This window comes from Pseudorasbora parva, chromosome 10 (assembly GCF_024679245.1).
Source record: "Pseudorasbora parva isolate DD20220531a chromosome 10, ASM2467924v1, whole genome shotgun sequence".
NCBI lineage: Eukaryota > Metazoa > Chordata > Actinopteri > Cypriniformes > Gobionidae > Pseudorasbora > Pseudorasbora parva.
In genome coordinates this window covers 43322018-43342240 of record NC_090181.1, presented here as the reverse complement: position 1 = coordinate 43342240, position 20223 = coordinate 43322018, and the positions used below count along the sequence as shown (strand labels likewise).

Below are 20223 nucleotides of genomic sequence, written 5' to 3'. Positions count from 1 at the left end.
CATCTTCTATAGGGTTCAGCTCTTCTCTTCAGTTCATCACTCATCTTCTATAGGGTTCAGCTTTTCTCTTCAGTTCATCATTCATCTTCAATAGGTTTCAGCTCTTCTCTTCAGTTCATCATTCATCTTCTATAGGGTTCAGCTCTTCTCTTCAGTTCATCATTCATCTTCAATAGGTTTCAGCTCTTCTCTTCAGTTCATCACTCATCTTCTATAGGGTTCAGCTCTTCTCTTCAGTTCATCACTCATCTTCTATAGGGTTCAGCTCTTCTCTTCAGTTCATCATTCATCTTCAATAGGTTTCAGCTCTTCTCTTCAGTTCATCACTCATCTTCTATAGGGTTCAGCTCTTCTCTTCAGTTCATCGCTCATCTTCTATAGGGTTCAGCTCTTCTCTTCAGTTCATCACTCATCTTCTATAGGGTTCAGCTCTTCTCTTCAGTTCATCATTCATCTTCAATAGGGTTCAGCTCTTCTCTTCAGTTCATCACTCATCTTATATAGGGTTCAGCTCTTTTCTTCAGTTCATCACTCATCTTCTATAGGGTTCAGCTCTTCTCTTCAGTTCATCACTCATCTTCTATAGGGTTCAGCTCTTCTCTTCAGTTCATCATTCATCTTCAATAGGTTTCAGCTCTTCTCTTCTCTTCAGTTCATCACTCATCTTCTATAGGGTTCAGCTCTTCTCTTCAGTTCATCACTCATCTTCTATAGGGTTCAGCTCTTCTCTTCAGTTCATCATTCATCTTCAATAGGTTTCAGCTCTTCTCTTCTCTTCAGTTCATCGCTCATCTTCTATAGGGTTCAGCTCTTCTCTTCAGTTCATCGCTCATCTTCTATAGGGTTCAGCTCTTCTCTTCAGTTCATCACTCATCTTCTATAGGGTTCAGCTCTTCTCTTCAGTTCATCACTCATCTTCTATAGGGTTCAGCTCTTCTCTTCAGTTCATCACTCATCTTATATAGGGTTCAGCTCTTCTCTTCAGTTCATCACTCATCTTCTATAGGGTTCAGCTCTTCTCTTCAGTTCATCACTCATCTTATATAGGGTTCAGCTCTTCTCTTCAGTTCATCACTCATCAGGGAACTGGCAGAAGCTTCATTTTGTGCCCAGTCATACATTTGTGTGTTGATATTGATGTTAGTTTCAGATCATTGTCCTGATGGAAGATCAACCACGTGCCCATTATAAGATTTCTAGCAGAGGCCGTCAGGTTTTTATGTTTTATCTGTTGATTTGTATATTTTTTTTTCTTATGAAAGATCAAAAGGATTGACAATGCAGATTAATTTTTACAGCCATCTTTAAATTATAATTACCAGGGGTGCCAACAATTCTGACCACAACTGTATAATATATTCTACACTATATTTATGGGTTGTTTCATGCATACAAAATTTTTTTTAACACTGTGCAGTGAATAGTGGACAGTAAGAATAGTAAGATAGTGTGCTATTCTAAACAGCACATAAGTCCAGTATAATATTTAGGTGAGAGTGCCCTCTGCTGCTCTGTCAGGGGTGTAGCAAGTACATTACTGACCACAAATAATGATTAAAGGTCTGCCAACATATATATATATATATATATATATATATATATATATATATATATATATATATATAGGGAGGGAGACTTTATATTGTTTAATAGTGTTTAATGTTTAATTATGTTGGAATAATTGAAATTATACTGGGTTACCATAGTGGAGAAGAGCGGAGCGATTGCTTAGGCTGTAGACTAAGACAGCACATGTCATTAAAGAGCTTTTCATATATAGCACTTGACATGTTCATTATGTGCTATTACTGGCTAACTAAATGAAAGCTAGCCAGCGCAGTGTTATAAATCAGACAAGTAACCACAAAAATATACAAAAAACATAATAAGTTTGTGATTTGATAAAAGAGGCAGGGTCTCAAGCCTCCCTGTGCACACCATGTTGTTAGGAAGCCATATTAAAATCATTTAAGACCACTCATTTTGGTTACTTAAAAATGACTTAATTCCGTGATGTTGAAGTTTATCTTAATCTAATCATGTGGAACTGATGTACATGATTAAATCATGTAAATCCAACACACCTTTTTTTCAGTGATGTTTCATGCTCCACGTTCTCTTCTCTCTCTCTCTCATCTTTGCAGTCTCTCTGGTTGCCCACGTGCCACAGCGGCAATGAAGAAAGCACGACTATCAGGAGTGGAGATGCTCACAATAAAACAGCAAACAAGCAATGGTAAAAATGTTTTTAAAAATCTCAGATTACACTGTAGAGCTCAAAACAAAACCAGTCACCAAGACATTCCACTTAAACTCCAAAATATGCAAGTAAAAATGCAGTTTGTGAGAGTTCTTGCAATTCTCTGCATGTCTGTGCACATAGGTGGTTTTTAATGCCTGGGAATAATTCGAACCAACCAAGAGTTTATGCGAACACATAACATGAGCACAATTATAGAGTGTAAAATGATAGACTGTTTTTATGTGCAGGTGTGTATTTGCTTTTTCTGCTATATATGGTGTTTGTCTGTTCTCACTCTAGGTTTAGACTGTGATGCAGATGTTAAACAGCTGGATGAAGATATTAAAGATTTACATGAATCAAATTCACATGTGGAGGCGGATATGATCAAACTTAGAACACAGGTAAGGGTATTAATAGAATGATTTCCATATGTAAGTATGAACGAGAGGTCAAAAGTTTGGAATAGTTATGATTTTGTTAATGTTTTTCAAGGAAGTCTCTTGTGATGGCTGTATTTATTTGATCTTTGAAAATACAGTTATATTGTAAAATATAATTTGTATGATTTTATTCTACTTGTATGTACACCAATCAGGCATAACATAATGACCTAATGTCCTAATATTGTGTTGGTCCCACTTTTGCTGCCAAAACGGCCCCGACCTGTCGAGGCATGGACTCCACTAGACCTCTGAAGGTATGCTGTTGTATCTGACACCAATATGTTAGCAGCAGATCCTTTAAGTCCTGTTAGTTGCAAGTTGGGGACCTCAGTGTATCAGACTTGTTTGTTCAGCACATCCCACAGATGCTCGATTGGATTGAGATCTGGGAGAAGTCAAGACCTCAAACTTATTGTGCTCTTTAAACCATTCCGGAAGCATTTGTGCTTTGTGTCAGGAGCATTATCCTGCTGGAAGAGCCACAGCCATCAGGGAATACTATTTCAATGAAAGGGTGAACATGGTCTGCAGCAATGCTTCGGTAGGTGGGACGTGTCAAAGTAACATCCACATGGATGGAGGACCCAAGGTTTCCCAGCAGAACATTGCCCAAAGCATTACACTGCCTCCGCCGGCTCACCTTCTTCCCATAGTGCATCCTGGGGCCATGTGTTCCTCAGGTAAGAAACACACTGAGATGCTCTGTGTATTCTGACACCTTTCTATCAGAACCAGCATTAACTTCTTGAGCAGTTTGAGCTTCAGTAGCTCGTCTGTTTGATCGGACCACACGGCCCAGCCTTCGCTCCTCACGTGCATCAATGAGCCTTGGCCGCCCATGACCCTGTGGCCGGTTCTCCACTGTTCCTTCCTTGGAGCACTTTTGATAGATACTGACCACTGCAGACCGGGAACAGCCCACAAGAGCTGCAGTTTTGGAGATGCTCTGACCCAGTCGTCTAGCCATCACAATTTGGCCCTTAGCAAACACGCTCAAATCCTTCCTCTTGCCCATTTTTTCTGCCTCTAACACATCAACTATGAGGACAAAATTGCAGCTAATAATATATCCCACCCACTAATAGGTGCCGTGATGAAGAGATAATCAGTGTTATTCACTTCACCTGTCAGTGGTCATAATGTTATGCCTGATCAGTGTATATATATATATATATATATATATATATATATATATATATATATATATATATATATATATATATATATATATAGTAGAGAGAGATAGAGAGAGAGAGAGAGAGAGAGAGAGAGAGAGAGAGAGAGAGAGAGAGAGAGAGAGAGAGATTTATTCACTACTATTTAAAAGTATTTTTTTATTGTTGTTTGTTTTAAAGAAATTAATAACTTTATTTAGCAAGAATGCTTAAAATTGATCATGTGACAGTAAAGACATTTATAATGTTACAGAAAATATATAATAGGCCTTACAGTGTAAATGCAGAAATTGTGTAATAAATCTAACATTTCAATCCCAGAGTGTGCTTATTGTCTAAGTTTAAACATGATGGTTTCAAGTTATGATCACAACAGAATTAACAAATCTGCTGATTCATGTCCCACAGATTACCACAATGGAGTCTAATCTGAAGTCCTTAGAGGAAGAAAACAAGGTGAACAGCAAAATTAATCTCTCCTGCATGAGCTGGCCATTCACTGATAAACAGTTTAGCTAATGTCCCCAGATGGTAAGGGCCGCCATCCCCGTCGGACAGAGAATTTTTCCAGATTGGAAAAATCAAGAAAGAGCTTTTGTAGGCCGCAGTTCTTTGCACATTCAGTAAACCGAGCATAATAGCCTGTGCTTTAGCAATATCGCACAACCGGGGTCATTTTAAACTAGTACATACGTCAAAAGTTGTGGGGGTCAACTGGTGGTTGAGCTGAAAACATCTTTAAAAGGCTTAAAAAAAAAAAAAAAAAATTGTAATCAGACCCTCAATCCCACAGCCTTGTAAAGTATGAACAGTTATTTATCATTAACACTAAAGTTTCTTCCACCATTCACAATAGGTTTGGAATTTAAATGCTTTTAATTGGAATAGATACCAAATCTAGTTGTATCCTTCAAGGCTTTTATGAAATATTAATAAACAGTTGTTTCTCCTTGTTATATTAAAAATATCTTTGGTTAAACAATATAGGGTTAAAGGTGTATGCCAAACTAGCTAAAACTACCAAATATCCTACAGCTTCACACTATTCGGGGTCAACATCTTAGCAAAACCAGATTTGTTCCTTTATAACAGAGCTGAAATTATGAGCTTGATGAGGTCAAACATAGTGGGAAAAAGTGCATGCACATAAAATAGACATATATCACATACAAATATCTCAACACGATCAAATAGTAATGCGTATCAAGTACGAGTGCAATCTCGTGGAATGTATATGCCAAAATGAGTTTTGGCGTGCTATGCAGTTGTTTGCGTGCATATGACACGCTCTGGGTAGGTTGGGGGTGGTGGGGTGGGTATTTCGTACGTATAATACGCTTTAAAGTGCGTATCATATGCACGGCAAAACTCATTTTGGCATATACATTCCACAAGATTGCACACATACTATTTATACACTTTTCATGTCCTTAAAATATACCGGTAAGTTATCCGGACATTGTCTTAGACAGGGTGTTCAGATACAAGTGGCCAGATCTTTTATGTATTGAGCATATTAAACACTGTAAGCTAATATGCTTTTGTTTTTTTCCCTCTAGAAATCACTTCACAAAGAGCCTCCAGTTAGACACAACAGCTGTTTACAGTTGCATCAGAGAGTAAGACCACAGTTTAATTATTACCCTCACCATGAATATTTGTAAGCTTTGATTATGTCAGTCCGATTTAAACTGTCAAAGTGCTGTTGGTGTTGGTCATGGTGACAGACATTATGATTTAATCTGTAACCCTTTACAATACGGGTGCACTATGCATTAATTCATGCTTAACTAATGCACAGATAATCATGAGCTAATGTATTACTAATGGTGAACTAACCCATTTATTAATGATTACTGCATCAGCAACTAATGAAGATTCATCATGATTAAAGGGGTACTTGAGCGCTGGGAAGATGAATCTGTATTTAAACTGGGTCATCAATGCAGTAGAAATGTGAAATTATTTTTGAATTTGGTGCTTTCTAGACTGAGAAAAGACAGAAAATGTATTTTTGTCTCATGGGGATGAAAGACTACGATTCCCAGAATGCTTCGCTGCCCTGTGAGGCCATTCCCAAAGCCACCAACTTGATTACTGTGACTGAGTTGGAGAAGACACTACAATTAAAAACTGAACGTGTCTGTTCAATATAATGAGTGAGTCACCGCGCGAGTCTCACAGCACTGAGCACTAACTGCAGGAGTCAGATTAATGAGCTGAGCTCTCGTGATGAGAGCTGAGGTAATCGCGACTACACTCGCGGCATACATTCACAACGCGTGTTCAGTCTGGCGCGTTTCAGTTCATGCCTTTGCAATCTTAACTTTCATAGAAATTAATTTGAGAAGTTAAAAGACTTACATTGCTCAGCATAGCTCTGTTTAAATGAGTGCCTGCAGCAGCGAGCTGAGCTCTGAGTGTGATCTCCATCCCTCACGCGCGGGTTCAAAACATGCGGAAATGGCTCCCTCTGCTGGCTGTAGTCTTTAGCCTTTGGCCAAACATTCCTCCTATGATGCAAATATCGTCAATTTGCATCATAGGAGGAATTTTTCCAGAAATAAAATGCATAAATCTCTTGTCTCAGGGGGATATGAGGGGGGAAAGCACAATCATTTGAATATACTCCAGGGTTTCTACTGATACAAAGCCATATGCTAATCGCTGAAGTAACCCTTTAATAGATTAATTAATCATTAAATTGTTATTAGTTAAATGTGTCATAATGTATTAATTCCTTAATAGCATATAATATTTATACACACTAATGATTTATAAAGGTATCATTATGTTATGACTTGACTTGTTGGGGCACATGACTATTAACTAATTCAAATTTAATTCAAAACTCATAACCACAATTACATATTACTTAATCAAATAGTTAATAGTCATGTGTCCCAACAAGTAAAGTCATAACATAATGATACCTTTATAAATCATTAGCAAATGATTAATTAAAGCAGATGACTGGAAGCTGAAATGCATGGCTTTGACCAGTTGTGGTATAATAACAACGTTATTACTTAATATAATATGCTATTAAGGAATTAATACATTATGACATATTTAACTAATAACAATTTAATGATTACTTAATCTATTAATCATGATGAATCTTCATTAGTTGCTGATGCAGTAATCATTAATAAATGTGTTAGTTCACCATTAGTAATACATTAACTCATGATTATCTGTGCATTAGTTAAGCATGAATTAATGCATAATAGTGCAGCCGTATTGTAAAGTCTTACCATTTAATCTTACAGTCATGGTATGTCCGCCTGAATACATTTTTGTTGTTCAGTGTTACTAATACTAACTAATTTTGATGTAATAATGTTTTTTAATATTTAATCAGTTGGTCCATTTAAAAAAAAAAAAAAAATGTTAGCAAATGAGTCCAAACACTTTTTTTTTTACACTGAATACATTAAATAAATGAATGAAAGTACCACAAAATTCCACATAAAAAAAGTTTATTCCATCATCATTATCTATAAAGATGTTTGTAGCTCTATAATTCATATCAGATTTGGACAAATTCTGAGTTTAAGAATTGTTGTCCTTTCGTTTCACAACTGTGACTTTGAATTAGCCACCTTTCAATCTACCTAACTAACAAAACCATAAAGTAAGATCTTTGTTTTGACAAATGAAGCCTATCTGGTTCCTGATATGCAGCACATGTTCCTGTGCTGAAGTGAACTGATGAATTTGGATCACTTTCGAGTGTAAGCAAAACAAGCCAGTGGACATTGGCGAGTGAGATCTGCACCACACTGCAAAAAAATGCTCTTCTTTCTTAGTAATTTTGTGTTGTTTCTAGTCTAAATATCTAAAAATTCTTAAACCAAGATGCATTTACTAGATAAGTAAAATGACAAGATATTTTTCCTTGTTTTATTTAAAATAAAATCAAAATGAAGTGAGTATTTGCTTAAAACAAGCAAAATGATCTGCCGATGGGAATCTTCTGAAATATATATTTTTTTAAGTGTACAACCTAGATACATGTGTTGTTTCATCTTCCACATACTATATTTCATCTGACAGGAGCTTTCCTCTGTTTCACAGGAGCCAATGAGCGAACAGAGCTTTGACGCATATGTGACCACGCTAACGGACATGTACAGCAATCAAGATCAGTATCAGAGTGCAGAGAACAAGGCCCTGCTAGAAAATATCAAACAAGCAGTACAAGGCATTCAAGTCTAGCAATTCAAAATGAAGGGGCCATTTTCCTAAAGCGAAGGAACACAGGACAAAAGACACTTTCAGAAAGAAAAAATAATAATCATATGGGATGCCTCACGCTTTGCTGTTGTAGTTTATCGAAGAGTGTTAAATTCATGTTCTTTTAAAAAGTGTTATGCTGACTAAACATCCTTTTTCTTTGCGTTTATTTTTCTGGCCTTGCTTAAAAAAAAAAAAAAAAAAAGAATGATCTGCAAAATAGTTTTTGAAAGCATTCACATTTTGTACGTTTTGTAACGTGAATCATCCTTCTCGCTGCTCATTGATGCACCTTCTAGTGTATATTATACAACAATAATGCAACCACTACTGAATATTAGTTTGTGATGCTTGCTGAGATAGAGAGCTCAAATCACAGAGGTTGGCTCAGTGAAAGATCTACTGAAAGATGTTTTTTTATCAGTAATATTAACGGTTACACGTTTTTTTCACTTTAGGCATTCTACTTACTGTAAGTAACTTTGCAACTACATTTTAACTAAGGCCCTGCTTACACCTGATATTAAGATGTGTTTTGGTCGATTGAATCACAAGTGGACAATGCTAAATTCAGGTGTAAACAGGGTCTAAAACGGTTTAAGCTAGTCCACTTTCGATCACTTCCAGAGGTGGTGGAAAACGCATTCGACCGGATTGCTTTTGTAGTGTAAACGCTCATGTAGTCAAATGTGTTTGAACAGCCACAAAAGACGCCAACTCTCCACCTACTGACCTCACGCGTAAACATTAGCCAGATGGAATTTAAACTTTGTCGGCTGGAGACCCAAGTTCAGTTTGAAGATTAATAACATACCAAGTATTTCTCTCACCATTCCTGATTTCTAACACACACTCACAGCGTTCGGCTCGAACAGAAACGAAGGCTGATGCTCTCTGTGTGTTTTGCCGTTGTCTCCCGTCGCATTCATATGTAAATTGTGTGAGCTTATTTTGTCCATTAGATCAAAAGATCTGAAAAAGCCCACACATTTACCCTCCCCTCAAAGAAATCAGGACAGAAGTGGTTGAAAGTGGCCAAAAGAGACGGATTAAAACACCAGTGCTGCGTCCCAATTCACCTACTTATACTACGTCCTAAAAGTATGTACTCTTTTTTTGTGAAGAAAAGGTATATACTTTTGGGTGTAGCATGAAAAGTATGCAAGCTTTGGGACATACTACTTCGCCATCGTTAAAGGACACTGTGGCTTAGTTACGTGCATCCCGTCACCGTTTATCTGCCCTGTCAATCATCGTCAGATTCGTCTCAGTTCAAATCCTCCACATTGAGTTTAATATCCTACCGTATTGAAGAGAAATGTAGCCGCTCGTTGATCTGCCATGTGTGGGTCTTTGTGGGTCCGAGACTCTCCTCATGTGTTTGCAGTTTAAATATAATGATGCATTTAAAAGTTAATGGCCAAATGTGTCATTAAACAAGTTCACAATGCTGCTGCAGGTGAAATATAATGTGGATAGGACTGAATAAATAGTTGATAGTTGGTCACTCAAACCCCTTTATCTAAACTTCTCTACTTCACAACCATCTGACTCGAACATCCGTCATGTTTGTAGTTTTTTAACGCTTTTTATCCGCGTTTGTAGTTCTAATCGAATCCTCGTCCAACTCGCAATGGGTTGTGGGCAATATCAGCCGTTAGAGTGCCCATCGATCCATACTTCGAATTCGGACCGGAAAAAGTAAACCATCCGGGAATCTTTGGAATACTCTTTTCAACATACTACGATTTGGGACATACTCATTCTATTTTCGAATACTATTTAGGATGGATAGTATGCGAATTGGGATGCAGGGCAGGTGTAAACGGGAATGCGTCTCCCTCGTCTACCTGTGATCCGATTGACCAAAACACATCCTAAAACCAGGTGTAAACAGGACCTAACTCGTACATTCACTCTCAGAAAAAAAGGTACAGTGCTGCCACTGGGGCAGTACCCTAAGGTACAAAACTGATAAGGTACAAAGATGGTGAAAAGGTACGCCTAAATGGTACATATTAGTACCGTAAAAGGTACACATCAGTACTGTAAGAGTGCGTATTAGTACCTTAAAGGTACATAGTAGTACCTTTTCGGTTTTGTACCTTAGGGTACCGCCCCAGTGACAGCAATGTACCTTTTCTTCTGACAGTGTTTGCAACTGCAGTAGACTGTTGGGTTTGGGTTAGCATCAAAATAAAGTATTAGCAGATATTAAGCAGAATACTCTAATGACTGCTAGATGACACGCAGTTGCAAAGTTAATTGTATTTAGTAGAATGTCTAAAGTGGACATTCGAAATAAGGCATTATCACATCAACTCTCAGTTATAAGAATGTGTAAAAAAACACTGGTGTTAAAAACACAGATCATGCAAAAGGAAACGCTTCGATTATTTGTGGCTTCGTCATTTAATCTGCATCAGTGTAACGGCAATAGCGGCTCCAACATCGCGCCACATACGTCTTCGTTTGGTCTATTCTTGAAAAAACAGTAGCCGGAATAGAACTGTCTCAGCAATATTTGACTAAACCATGTGTATATAATGAAAAAAGAGATGCAATCTATGTGGTGGGTATATGCAATTTCATGTTTGTAAACAGTGGAAGCTACAGAATCTTTTTACTATATGTAAATGATTAATTTTTATATAAATCTTTTAATACAAATGTTTTAAAGGGAAGTGGAAATTCGGTTTAGAGACGGACGATGCTCTATGAGTTTCATTTTGTTGCTGCGAAGGGACACCTTGGTCTCCATGCTTGGATCTTTATACCGTGTGGAAACTACTGCAGAAGGAAATTTGTAAAGAACATACACAGTATAGACAATGAAAACGGGACCTACAGGGTTTTTGCCCCCACTTTTGTGCCAGAAGACAATTTGCACTTATCCCACCTTCGGACGATGTGCAATCTCCAGGTGTCTCTTTGGCACGAGGAAGGCGCGATGACAGACGTTCAGCGGGTTGACGAGAGATTACAGGGATTGAAATATTAACGAGGACAATATCTTTACAAGAAATATTGTGCATTTTTAAATAATGATGCTAGTTCGTTGAGTATGTTCTATATCATACGAAATAATCCCCAGCAGCACTTTATGTCTAATCACTGTACAAAATCATAAAAGATATAGTCAATCAAAATAAAGCGTTTCGAGAAGAAAATCTCCCACTGCGCTGGGATCGGTGGTTAGAGTCATCAGTAGAGTTTGAGGGTGTTTCCATTGTACTATTAGCTGTAGCAACCTTGTTAATACCTTATTGAGAGCTAACGCAAAGGTGCTTGTGCTTCACTGGATCTCATCCATTGTACAAATCGGCCCTTTTTTAGGGCTCCATCATTCATGCACAGCATCACATCTGCAGCTTTTTGCCAATATAGTAATGCTTTCAATAGAGACATAGCTAGTATGGGTTTTTGAATCGATTATCATCATCGGTACAATGGAAATGGGAATTTAAGCACAAACATGCTGCTCATTTACTGGTGGTGCATAATATTGAAGTTTTTTTTTTTTTTTTTTTGGACATATGTGACTAATTAAGTCCCGTATTAGAATGCGATTTTTCATATGAATTATTGTGAATTCATGAGTTTATTTATTCCGGAATTCTTCATTTCAAGGTTGATTTGTTTAATCATCAATGAAGACAGGATTTTGTATAAACTATCGTGCTCTCTGTGGAACTGGAGTTTGATTTATTTTTGTACGATACAGCATGAATTTGTTGCCATTTTAATTTTACTATAAATGTGTGAGATCACGAGTTGCGGTGAGTTTTCATTTTTAAATTGTGGAAATTTGTACAATATTTGTCATGCTGGATGTTGACACATCGTACTCTGAATAAAGAAAATGGTGTTGCCACTGACTCGAGTAGACTTCTTCTAGGATTTGTTGGGGAGGAAGAAATGATTAAAACAATGCAAATCCTACTTAGTATTTATCTGGCTATCACCAGACCAAGCTCAGTTTAAGATTGAACACTGGTCTGGGGAGCCTGCTCTGTATTTTCTACTGCACAAGAGGCGTGATCAACGGGCATTATTTGAATAACTCTGTACGCAATTGGACAAGTCCTTCAACCAATCAGACCACAAGAGGCGTGATCAACGGGCAACGACCCATCGCTCTCGATATCTGTCATCATGTTAAACCCACCAATAGCGCGCCAGGTGGATAAGCTAGTCTGTGATTGGTTCCCACAAAAGTGTAACAGAAGAAGAAGAAATGAATGCACAGGTTTCCAGACTGAGATCAAATCACTGGCAGATCAGACGGGGTTTAACCAGTCTAACTTGGCAGGCTAAGTATGCCATTTCTTCAAATAAAGAGCGCTGTTTATGGCTTTATTGATGTTAAGCTTCCATGAACCAATAAAACGGTACCAGTAAGGCATACAATTGTTTTTTAATCATTTTCATTATTTTCATATGTGCATTTTTAACCTTTTTGATGGATAGTGCATGCTCATTTAGTTTGAACAACTACCAGATGTATTTTTTTTTTTGGATTGCATTTCCATCCGTTATCTTCTTTTATTGGGTGAGTAAGTGAATATGAATCAAAGAAATGGTTAAAATTGTAAAATTGCCTCATACTGTTTAATGTTTTACCACAGCAAAAGGTATTTAGTGTAAAGGTCTCTGTTACGTAAGGAGACGTCATCGTGACCAACCAATTGGGATCACGCAAGGGAGACTTAAAGGGAATGACTATTTTGTGTAAAAATAAAAAAAATAAAAAATGATCCCGGGCCTGCAGACAAAAGATGTTCAAATCATAACTGATAGAAGGTAAGGTCAAGAGCATTGAATTGTGGGATAGCATTAGTGAACAGACTCTTATTTTGAAAAGCAGAAATACTAATTTTGAGTACTATAGATCAGGAGTTGTATTTTTTTTTAGACACACTGGGTTAAAATGTTATTAACACATGTTATTTAAATCTAAATACATTTAGATTTAAATAACATTATCAAAATGTATTTATTTTATGTTTTATTTATTTTTATTGAACCAAATATACTATTTATTTAATGTAAAATGTATTTGTTTATTTAGTTAATTAGGTATTTTTATTATTATTATTTATTGTTATATTTCTTACAGTGATTTTCTTAAAACTTCCTCGGACACCTTAGTCTAGATTAATGGGTGAATGTTTTACAGCCAATCCCATTTCGGATACTCAGACCGCGTACTGCGTAGTCTACGTAGCTGCTACGCAATGCCGGCAGCGCACGTACTTTGAAGTGTGTAGTAGGTAAAAGTTTAGTAGGATGGGCTTTTATCGTGAGCGCTTGAGGAGGCTCTGATTGGTCTTTCATGCCGTCTAGTACACGGTCTGTAACACTGTAACACTGCCCTGCTTCCCACCGGACTGCTGAATTTCTGCACACTGCTCTCCGGCGCACTGGCTGGTCATGGCGTTGCGGACTGTCCGAAACTTACCCTGCTTTTTAAGTGTACTCGGCGTGTTTCTCCTCAGCAGTGGCCCATACCGGGCGCTCTCATGTCCGAGCCGCTGTTTATGTTTCCGTACCACTGTCAGATGTATGCATTTAAACCTGGAATCAGTGCCCGCTGTTCTTCCTCAGACCACAATCCTGTAAGTACACAACTTTTCTGTTTTCTCTAAGAGAACCTCAAACTATAGTTTATGTCTTAAATGTGCTCACCTGCGTTATCCATCTTAAAAGTTACAAATGTCAATAATGCAATCATTGTTTATGTTTTTGCATTGAGTCAGCGTTGAGCTCATCGGTCGCATAGGCTACTGAGTAGGCTACAGATGAGTTTGAGTGGCGGTGTTTCTGATTTACGTTCCTCATCTGGAGTCTTTGTTTCGCGGATGCAGCGGTTGTGTCTCACAACTTGAATCCTAACCCTACCTAGGCAGCACTGTGGGCGTCACATTCTGTGATTCGGGCTCTGAAAGCACTTTTGATGGCCAAAATGCTGCACGTATTTATATGACACCGGACCTGTTCCAAACTTCCAATACACACACTTGCTGTCTTAGCCACTGTAAAACATTTGCAAATTACTTAATAATCAGAAGTTTATTTTAAAGTATTATTTTAAAGTAGCCTAGTTAGGCTTATTGAAAATCTATGGAAGCTTGTTTCCGCCACTGAATAAAAAAGTATTTGTGACTTTTTAATCTTGAAATTACGAGTTTATAAATCGCAATTGTGACTTTCGAGCAATTCTGAGCTTCTCTCGAAATTGCAAGTTTATATATTGCACTTCTGACTTTTTCTTGCAATTGTGACTTTCACGTAATTCTGAATTTATAAGAATTATGTGATACATTTGCAATTTATATATATATATATATATATATATATATATATATATATATATATATATATATATATATATATATATATATATATATATATATATATATATATATATTATATATACCGGTCTATATATATTAGGCATGTGCCTGTATCAAATTTTCATGTTTAAATTAAATTGCTGAAGCTTTTATCATGATATTGAAATACATTGCAAAAAAAGTGCTGTCATACTAACAGGTTTAATAATTTTCTTATAACAAAAAGAACTGAACATTTAAATACAATAAAGCAGTACACAAACATGTGTAAAGTATCACATTCAAAATTTAAAACAGATTAAAGTGCAAAAGAATTATAAAGAACAATAGGTAACAAACAAAGAGAGAATAGCTATACATTTTTTTACAGAAGTTATTTTTCTTTGATAATTTTTGTTAAAAAAGCAACTGTTAGTGTTAGCTCAGGTCCATTAAATAATACAGTTACAACTTTTGATTCTAATAATGTGTAACTTTTGCACAAAATTGTGTGATTTTCAGAATGGTTAGATAAAAAGTTTACTTTTTATTTTGTGACTGAAACAAGCTCCATTAAAATAAAGTCTGAGGAAGAAAAAAAAAAAAAACAATAAAAAAAACATACAAATCAACCTGGTCTCATTGGAAAAACACACCTGTGGCAACATTTTTGCAAAACCTAAAATACATACCAATACGTATGTCAGTGCAGTTTCCAACAGAAATGAACACTAGAGGCAGTAAAACAGCAAGCCCTTTTTATCGTTTCCATACACACTTATGATTACAGGGGCAGAATAAGGATCAATGACTAGTTTTCACGTGACTCCTTGCACAATATTATGACCTCAGTTTTTTTTCCATAGTGCATGATTTGTAACCGAATACATGTTGATCACAGTTTGGATCACTTATCCAGTTTCACGTGAAGTAGCATTATGCTTTTAGCGCCACTTACTGGACATTTCAATTCAGAACTGCAGTGATGGGTACAGAAACCAACGTAATGAAACGTTGCCAGATTCACATTCATCTGTTCCGAAAAAAAACAAAACACGCTTTTAGTGCCACTCACTGGACATTTCATTTAAAAACTGTCGTAAAGCATGCACAACAAAACATTTTGCGTTTTGTAAAAATGTTTCCACAGGTGCTTTTTTTCAACACTGCAAGTGTGTCCTATCGGGAGATCAGAAGTTCTACACACACTTGAGGTTTTCACACCCACTTGAATACTTCAGCCAAATACCAGAAATACGTCATACAAGTGGACAAGTACAAATCTCTGCAATTGTGGGTATTGGTACAGGCTCATGTATAAATTCTTCACATTCCCTTGTCTTGATAGGCAGCACATTAGTTCTTAAACAGTGGCTCAAAAGCCAGTCAAAAGGCTCTCTAACCGGTCTATGTACAACCCAATACAGACGAGTGTATAACACTGTTCTGCTCACAGACCTCAGCACCGACACGGTTAAACAAAACTTTCTGTTGACAGCGTTTGCAAAGAAAGGTCAAAACCTTTGCACGTGTGTTTATCATTATGTGTGGACTGCTGAAGATCAGCTCTTCTACAATGGTTAAAGTGAGTCATGATCACACTGTGTGTGTTTGTGTTGGGTAGTTTTGGTTTGGATAGAGCCTATTCATCAAAAACAAGATCATTTACTTTGATTTTTTTATATTGAAAGGGTCATGGCATGGATTTTTATTTTAATATGTTCCTTGAGGTTCACTTCAAAAGAAATATATAAAATATATATTATATATTAATATATTAAATATATTAAATATATATATATAATGTACTGTATGTGTTTGTGTGTGTAAAAAAATATTATTTACACCCCTCATTCTGACACATTTTTAAGGGGTGGCTTTTTTAAGTTTTCTCAGTTAACGGTCACTGTTATGACTGGCTAATGCATAGGAAACAGTATCTACACCCACTTGCTTTTTGAAAACCTTATCCATATAAAACCGTCATTTACAGACAAAGCATTGTGAAAACATTAACTTACAGTTTGTTATGCAACTGCTGTCAGAATCAGTAAAGTCGCTGCTTAATCTATCAACTGTTTCTTTGCAAGCTCTCCATTAAACTGTCCCGCGTTTACAAAACAACATGCTCCGAACAAACATAAAATTCTCTGATGCAATCTGTGACACTGTTAAGATAAACCATCCACTTGTTTCCGATGCTGGGATCCTTCTGAAGTGTTTACAGAGTAAACCAGCTGTTTAAACCAGATGAGTTAAAGTGAACGCTCTTTCACTCTTCCATTTGTCCTGTTGTCGACAGACTCAAGCGTGAGATACTATATCAGTAAAGACAGTATCAGTGATTTATAATGGCTTCTGTTTGCTTGTTGCGTGAGCCGACACTTGTATAGGCAAATATCAGCGGTTAAAGGGTTCCTTCAGCGATTAGCATATGGCTTTGTATCAGTAGAAACCCTGGAGTATATTCAAATGATTGTGCTTTCCCCCCTCATATCCCCCTGAGACAAGAGATTTATGCATTTTATTTCTGGAAAAATTCCTCCTATGACGCAAATTGACAATATTTGCATCATAGGAGGAATGTTTGGCCAAAGGCTGAAGGCTACAGCCAGCAGAGGGAGCCATTTCCACATGTTTTGAACCCTCGCATGGGGGATGGAGATCACACTCAGAGCTCAGCTCGCTGCTACAGGCACTCTTTTAAACGGAGCTATGGTGAGCAATATAAGTGTTTTAACTTCTCTAATTAATTTCTATGAAAGTTAAGGTTTCAAAGGCATGAACTGAAACGCGCCAGACTGAACTCGCGTTGTGAATGTATGCCGCGAGTGTAGTCGCGATTACCTCAGCTCTCATCACGAGCTCATCAGCTCATTAATCTGACTCCTGCAGTTAGTGCTCAGTGCTGTGATACTCGCGCGGTGACTCACTCATTATATTGAACAGACACGTTCAGTTTTTAGTGTCTTCTCCAACTCAGTCACAGTAATCAAGTTGGCTTTGGGAATGGCCTCACAGGGCAGTGAAGCATTCTGGGAATTGTAGTCTTTTATCCCCATGAGACAAAAATACATTTTCTGTCTTTTCTCAGTCTAGCAGGCCCCAAATTCAAAAATAATTTCACATTTCTACTACATTAATGACCCAGTTTAAATACAGATTCATCTTCCCAGCGCTGAAGTACCCCTTTAATACAATATTAGTCATTATGGCCTTTAGAATTTTTTTTGGAGGAGGTGGGGTAGTGCACTATAGGCCCCTGTGGCACAGCCTAAGCTTTTGTCCTTAAATGCCATTTTTTCACACATGATTATGTATAACTATTTGTCGGTGTCTTGCTCTGGAGGCAGGCATATGCACATTTATTTGTCTCTGTGACATCACAGATCACCCAATATCAAAACCAGATGTTTTTTTGTTTTTTTAGCTTGGTTAAATAAATTCTTTGTTTATAATGAGAAGGACATTTTAAGCTTTGAAACTTGCAGCATATTTAAAAAAGACCTTATCAGAACATCAGGGTAAAGTCTATTTATCATGTCATGACCCCCTTAATGAGAGTTATACATATGTTATATTATAGCAAAGAGGTAACCAAACACATATCAGTGGCAGGGGCACGGCTGGCAATTTTGGTCCTATGAAAGAACATGATGTTCTACCCCTACCACATAGATCTAGACGCATTCTAGCGGCAGCTAATATAATTTGCAGCCAGGGTGTCTAGCAACTCTCCATCTGCTTACGAGCTTCAAAAACCAAACTGAAGTCAAGCCAATCATATCATTTGTAGAGTCGGTGGGCGGGCTTTACATAATGGCGGCAGAGTGCGGCGATTCCGCGTGCTCCTTCAAAACAAAGAAGCTGGCAAATGGCGGTCAGGAAGACTTGGAGTTAAGCTTTTATTTGAGAAAATATCGGCAAAAAGGAAGATTTGTTTGAACACCTTCTTCGTTTCTCTGGTTGGTTGTAGCGCTATCCTATCGTGTGCAGAGGGAGTTTGAAAGACAACCATTTATCCGCACCTCAGATTGAGCTGTCAATGGTGAGTTTCCAGACCAAACATCTTGGTGTGGGTCTGGCTTGTCAGGCTACCTACCACATCCATTCTGCACCAAACATACAAGCCAACCTAGCGATTTTAAATCTTTGTCTACAATAATACGGATCCATTACGCTTCAATTGCTCAGCCCATGATGCCCTTTGTGACATGCTGGTTCAAAAATATGTGAAATAAGTAGGGTTGCCCCCAAATAAAGTTTTTTTCTTCTGTACTAGAAGTTGTTCATTTAAGCCATTAGTCGACTAAGCACTTTTATTAATAATAATGTATTATATAAATATATTATATATACTGGAGAGAATTCTAAACAATAATGAGCGTTTATGTAATATATTAGCCTATTCTGCACTCAAGCGCATGCATAAAGCTTGCCACAAAGAACCGGCAAAAATAATGATTATGAATGTGTCAAAATAGAAAAGAGACATTTTAATTGTTCATTAACAAACTAGAGTTTTCTGTCCGTGTCGGCTGCAAAGATGAAGTTGGTGATACTGACTCGCCATCTCCGCAAAAGTTAACACCCCAAGACCGAAATGCACATTTCACACGGATTACATATTCAGAAAGTTTATTTAAGTTAATTTAATTTAAAAGTATACATTTCAAGCTTTCTATAGACATATTTCTCATGTCTGTAAGGCAAGTAGTAGAGTTTTGGTTCACCTATGAGACATGCTCCAGTTCTCGTGCAATGATCGTGCTGAAGCCTTCATGTCATGATAATTGTCTGCTATATGTGCTTATTATTTATTAAATCCAGGATTGAGTGATGAAACATTCATTATAATTAAGATACAATTAACAAACAAAGAAGTGGTCAAAATAATTTCTGATCCACTCCATGTCTCCCGACATATTATGATGTCTCTTAGATGAAATGAAAAAATAACATTATAATATTTAAACATAAATATTAAAAACAAAATACATTTTTAATAGCTTAAACAAGTTGTATAGTAGCCTACAGTACAAATAGAATTTGCAGTACCTTAATACAGCGACATTTCATGTCAAAGCGGGATTTGAGTGAACATAGTTTTGACAGGGTTAATGAGTGGAGTGTTTTTTCCCGGAAATGCTAAATAAACTCTTTGGTAGATTATACATTTATAATTTCTATTACATTACTACTAGTACGTAGCCTGGCGTGGTCATACTCAATTCTAGTCAGAATATGAGTCTGATGCTCCATTGGGCTGTGATTATGAGGCGTGTTTCAACCGAACCAGGAAAGACATCAATTGGACAGACCTACAACCAATCAGAGCAATGAAGTGACGCATAACGTTAGTTGTCAAATGTCAGCAGAGCTCAACTGCACTGTGTTGCCAAGTCCGCGTTTTTTCCGCGGGTTGTTTTCTATGTCCGCGGGTTGAAGCGACTATTATGTTATATATAGACCGATGAGTGCGAATTTTAGTGGGCAACCTTGCCAAAATAACACACATTTTACCCCCCAAACGCCATTTTTTTAACACCCCCGAGAAGCTATTGTTTAGGGCTAGTAGTTGGCGGGTTTTGTTGTAAAAACTCGGCAACCCTGTCTGTACGCGCGCTGCAATAACGATCTTTGCCGGTGTTGTAAAAAAATAAAGTAATTGAATGATACACCAACATGATCATCATTTTTGAGAGAAATTGTGAAGGTGATGCAGATACAAACAAGCTCTCCGTTTAGGATTCATACAAATATAATCTAAGCTCCTTTGATGATGT

General features: G+C 37.2%; 2 protein-coding genes across 7 annotated transcripts in view; both read left to right on the top strand.

Annotated features, from left to right (window-relative positions):
* The window catches only part of myt1lb (myelin transcription factor 1-like, b), a 214197-nt gene extending 204954 nt beyond the window's left edge, over positions 1-9243 (top strand). For all 6 annotated transcript variants that reach the window (XM_067456212.1, XM_067456211.1, XM_067456214.1 and 3 more), the window contains 5 exons: positions 2145-2236; positions 2543-2646; positions 4272-4319; positions 5423-5482; positions 7944-9243. In XM_067456212.1, the coding sequence (XP_067312313.1) occupies positions 2145-2236; positions 2543-2646; positions 4272-4319; positions 5423-5482; positions 7944-8084 (445 nt within the window). In that variant the 3' untranslated portion in view covers positions 8085-9243. The remainder of the gene's footprint in view (positions 1-2144; positions 2237-2542; positions 2647-4271; positions 4320-5422; positions 5483-7943) is intronic.
* Positions 9244-13381: 4138 nt separating this feature from the next.
* The window catches only part of LOC137091608 (peroxidasin), a 102416-nt gene continuing 95574 nt past the window's right edge, over positions 13382-20223 (top strand). Inside the window, exon 1 of the mRNA XM_067456209.1 lies at positions 13382-13720. Coding sequence (XP_067312310.1) covers positions 13536-13720 — 185 coding nt within the window. The 5' untranslated portion in view covers positions 13382-13535. The remainder of the gene's footprint in view (positions 13721-20223) is intronic.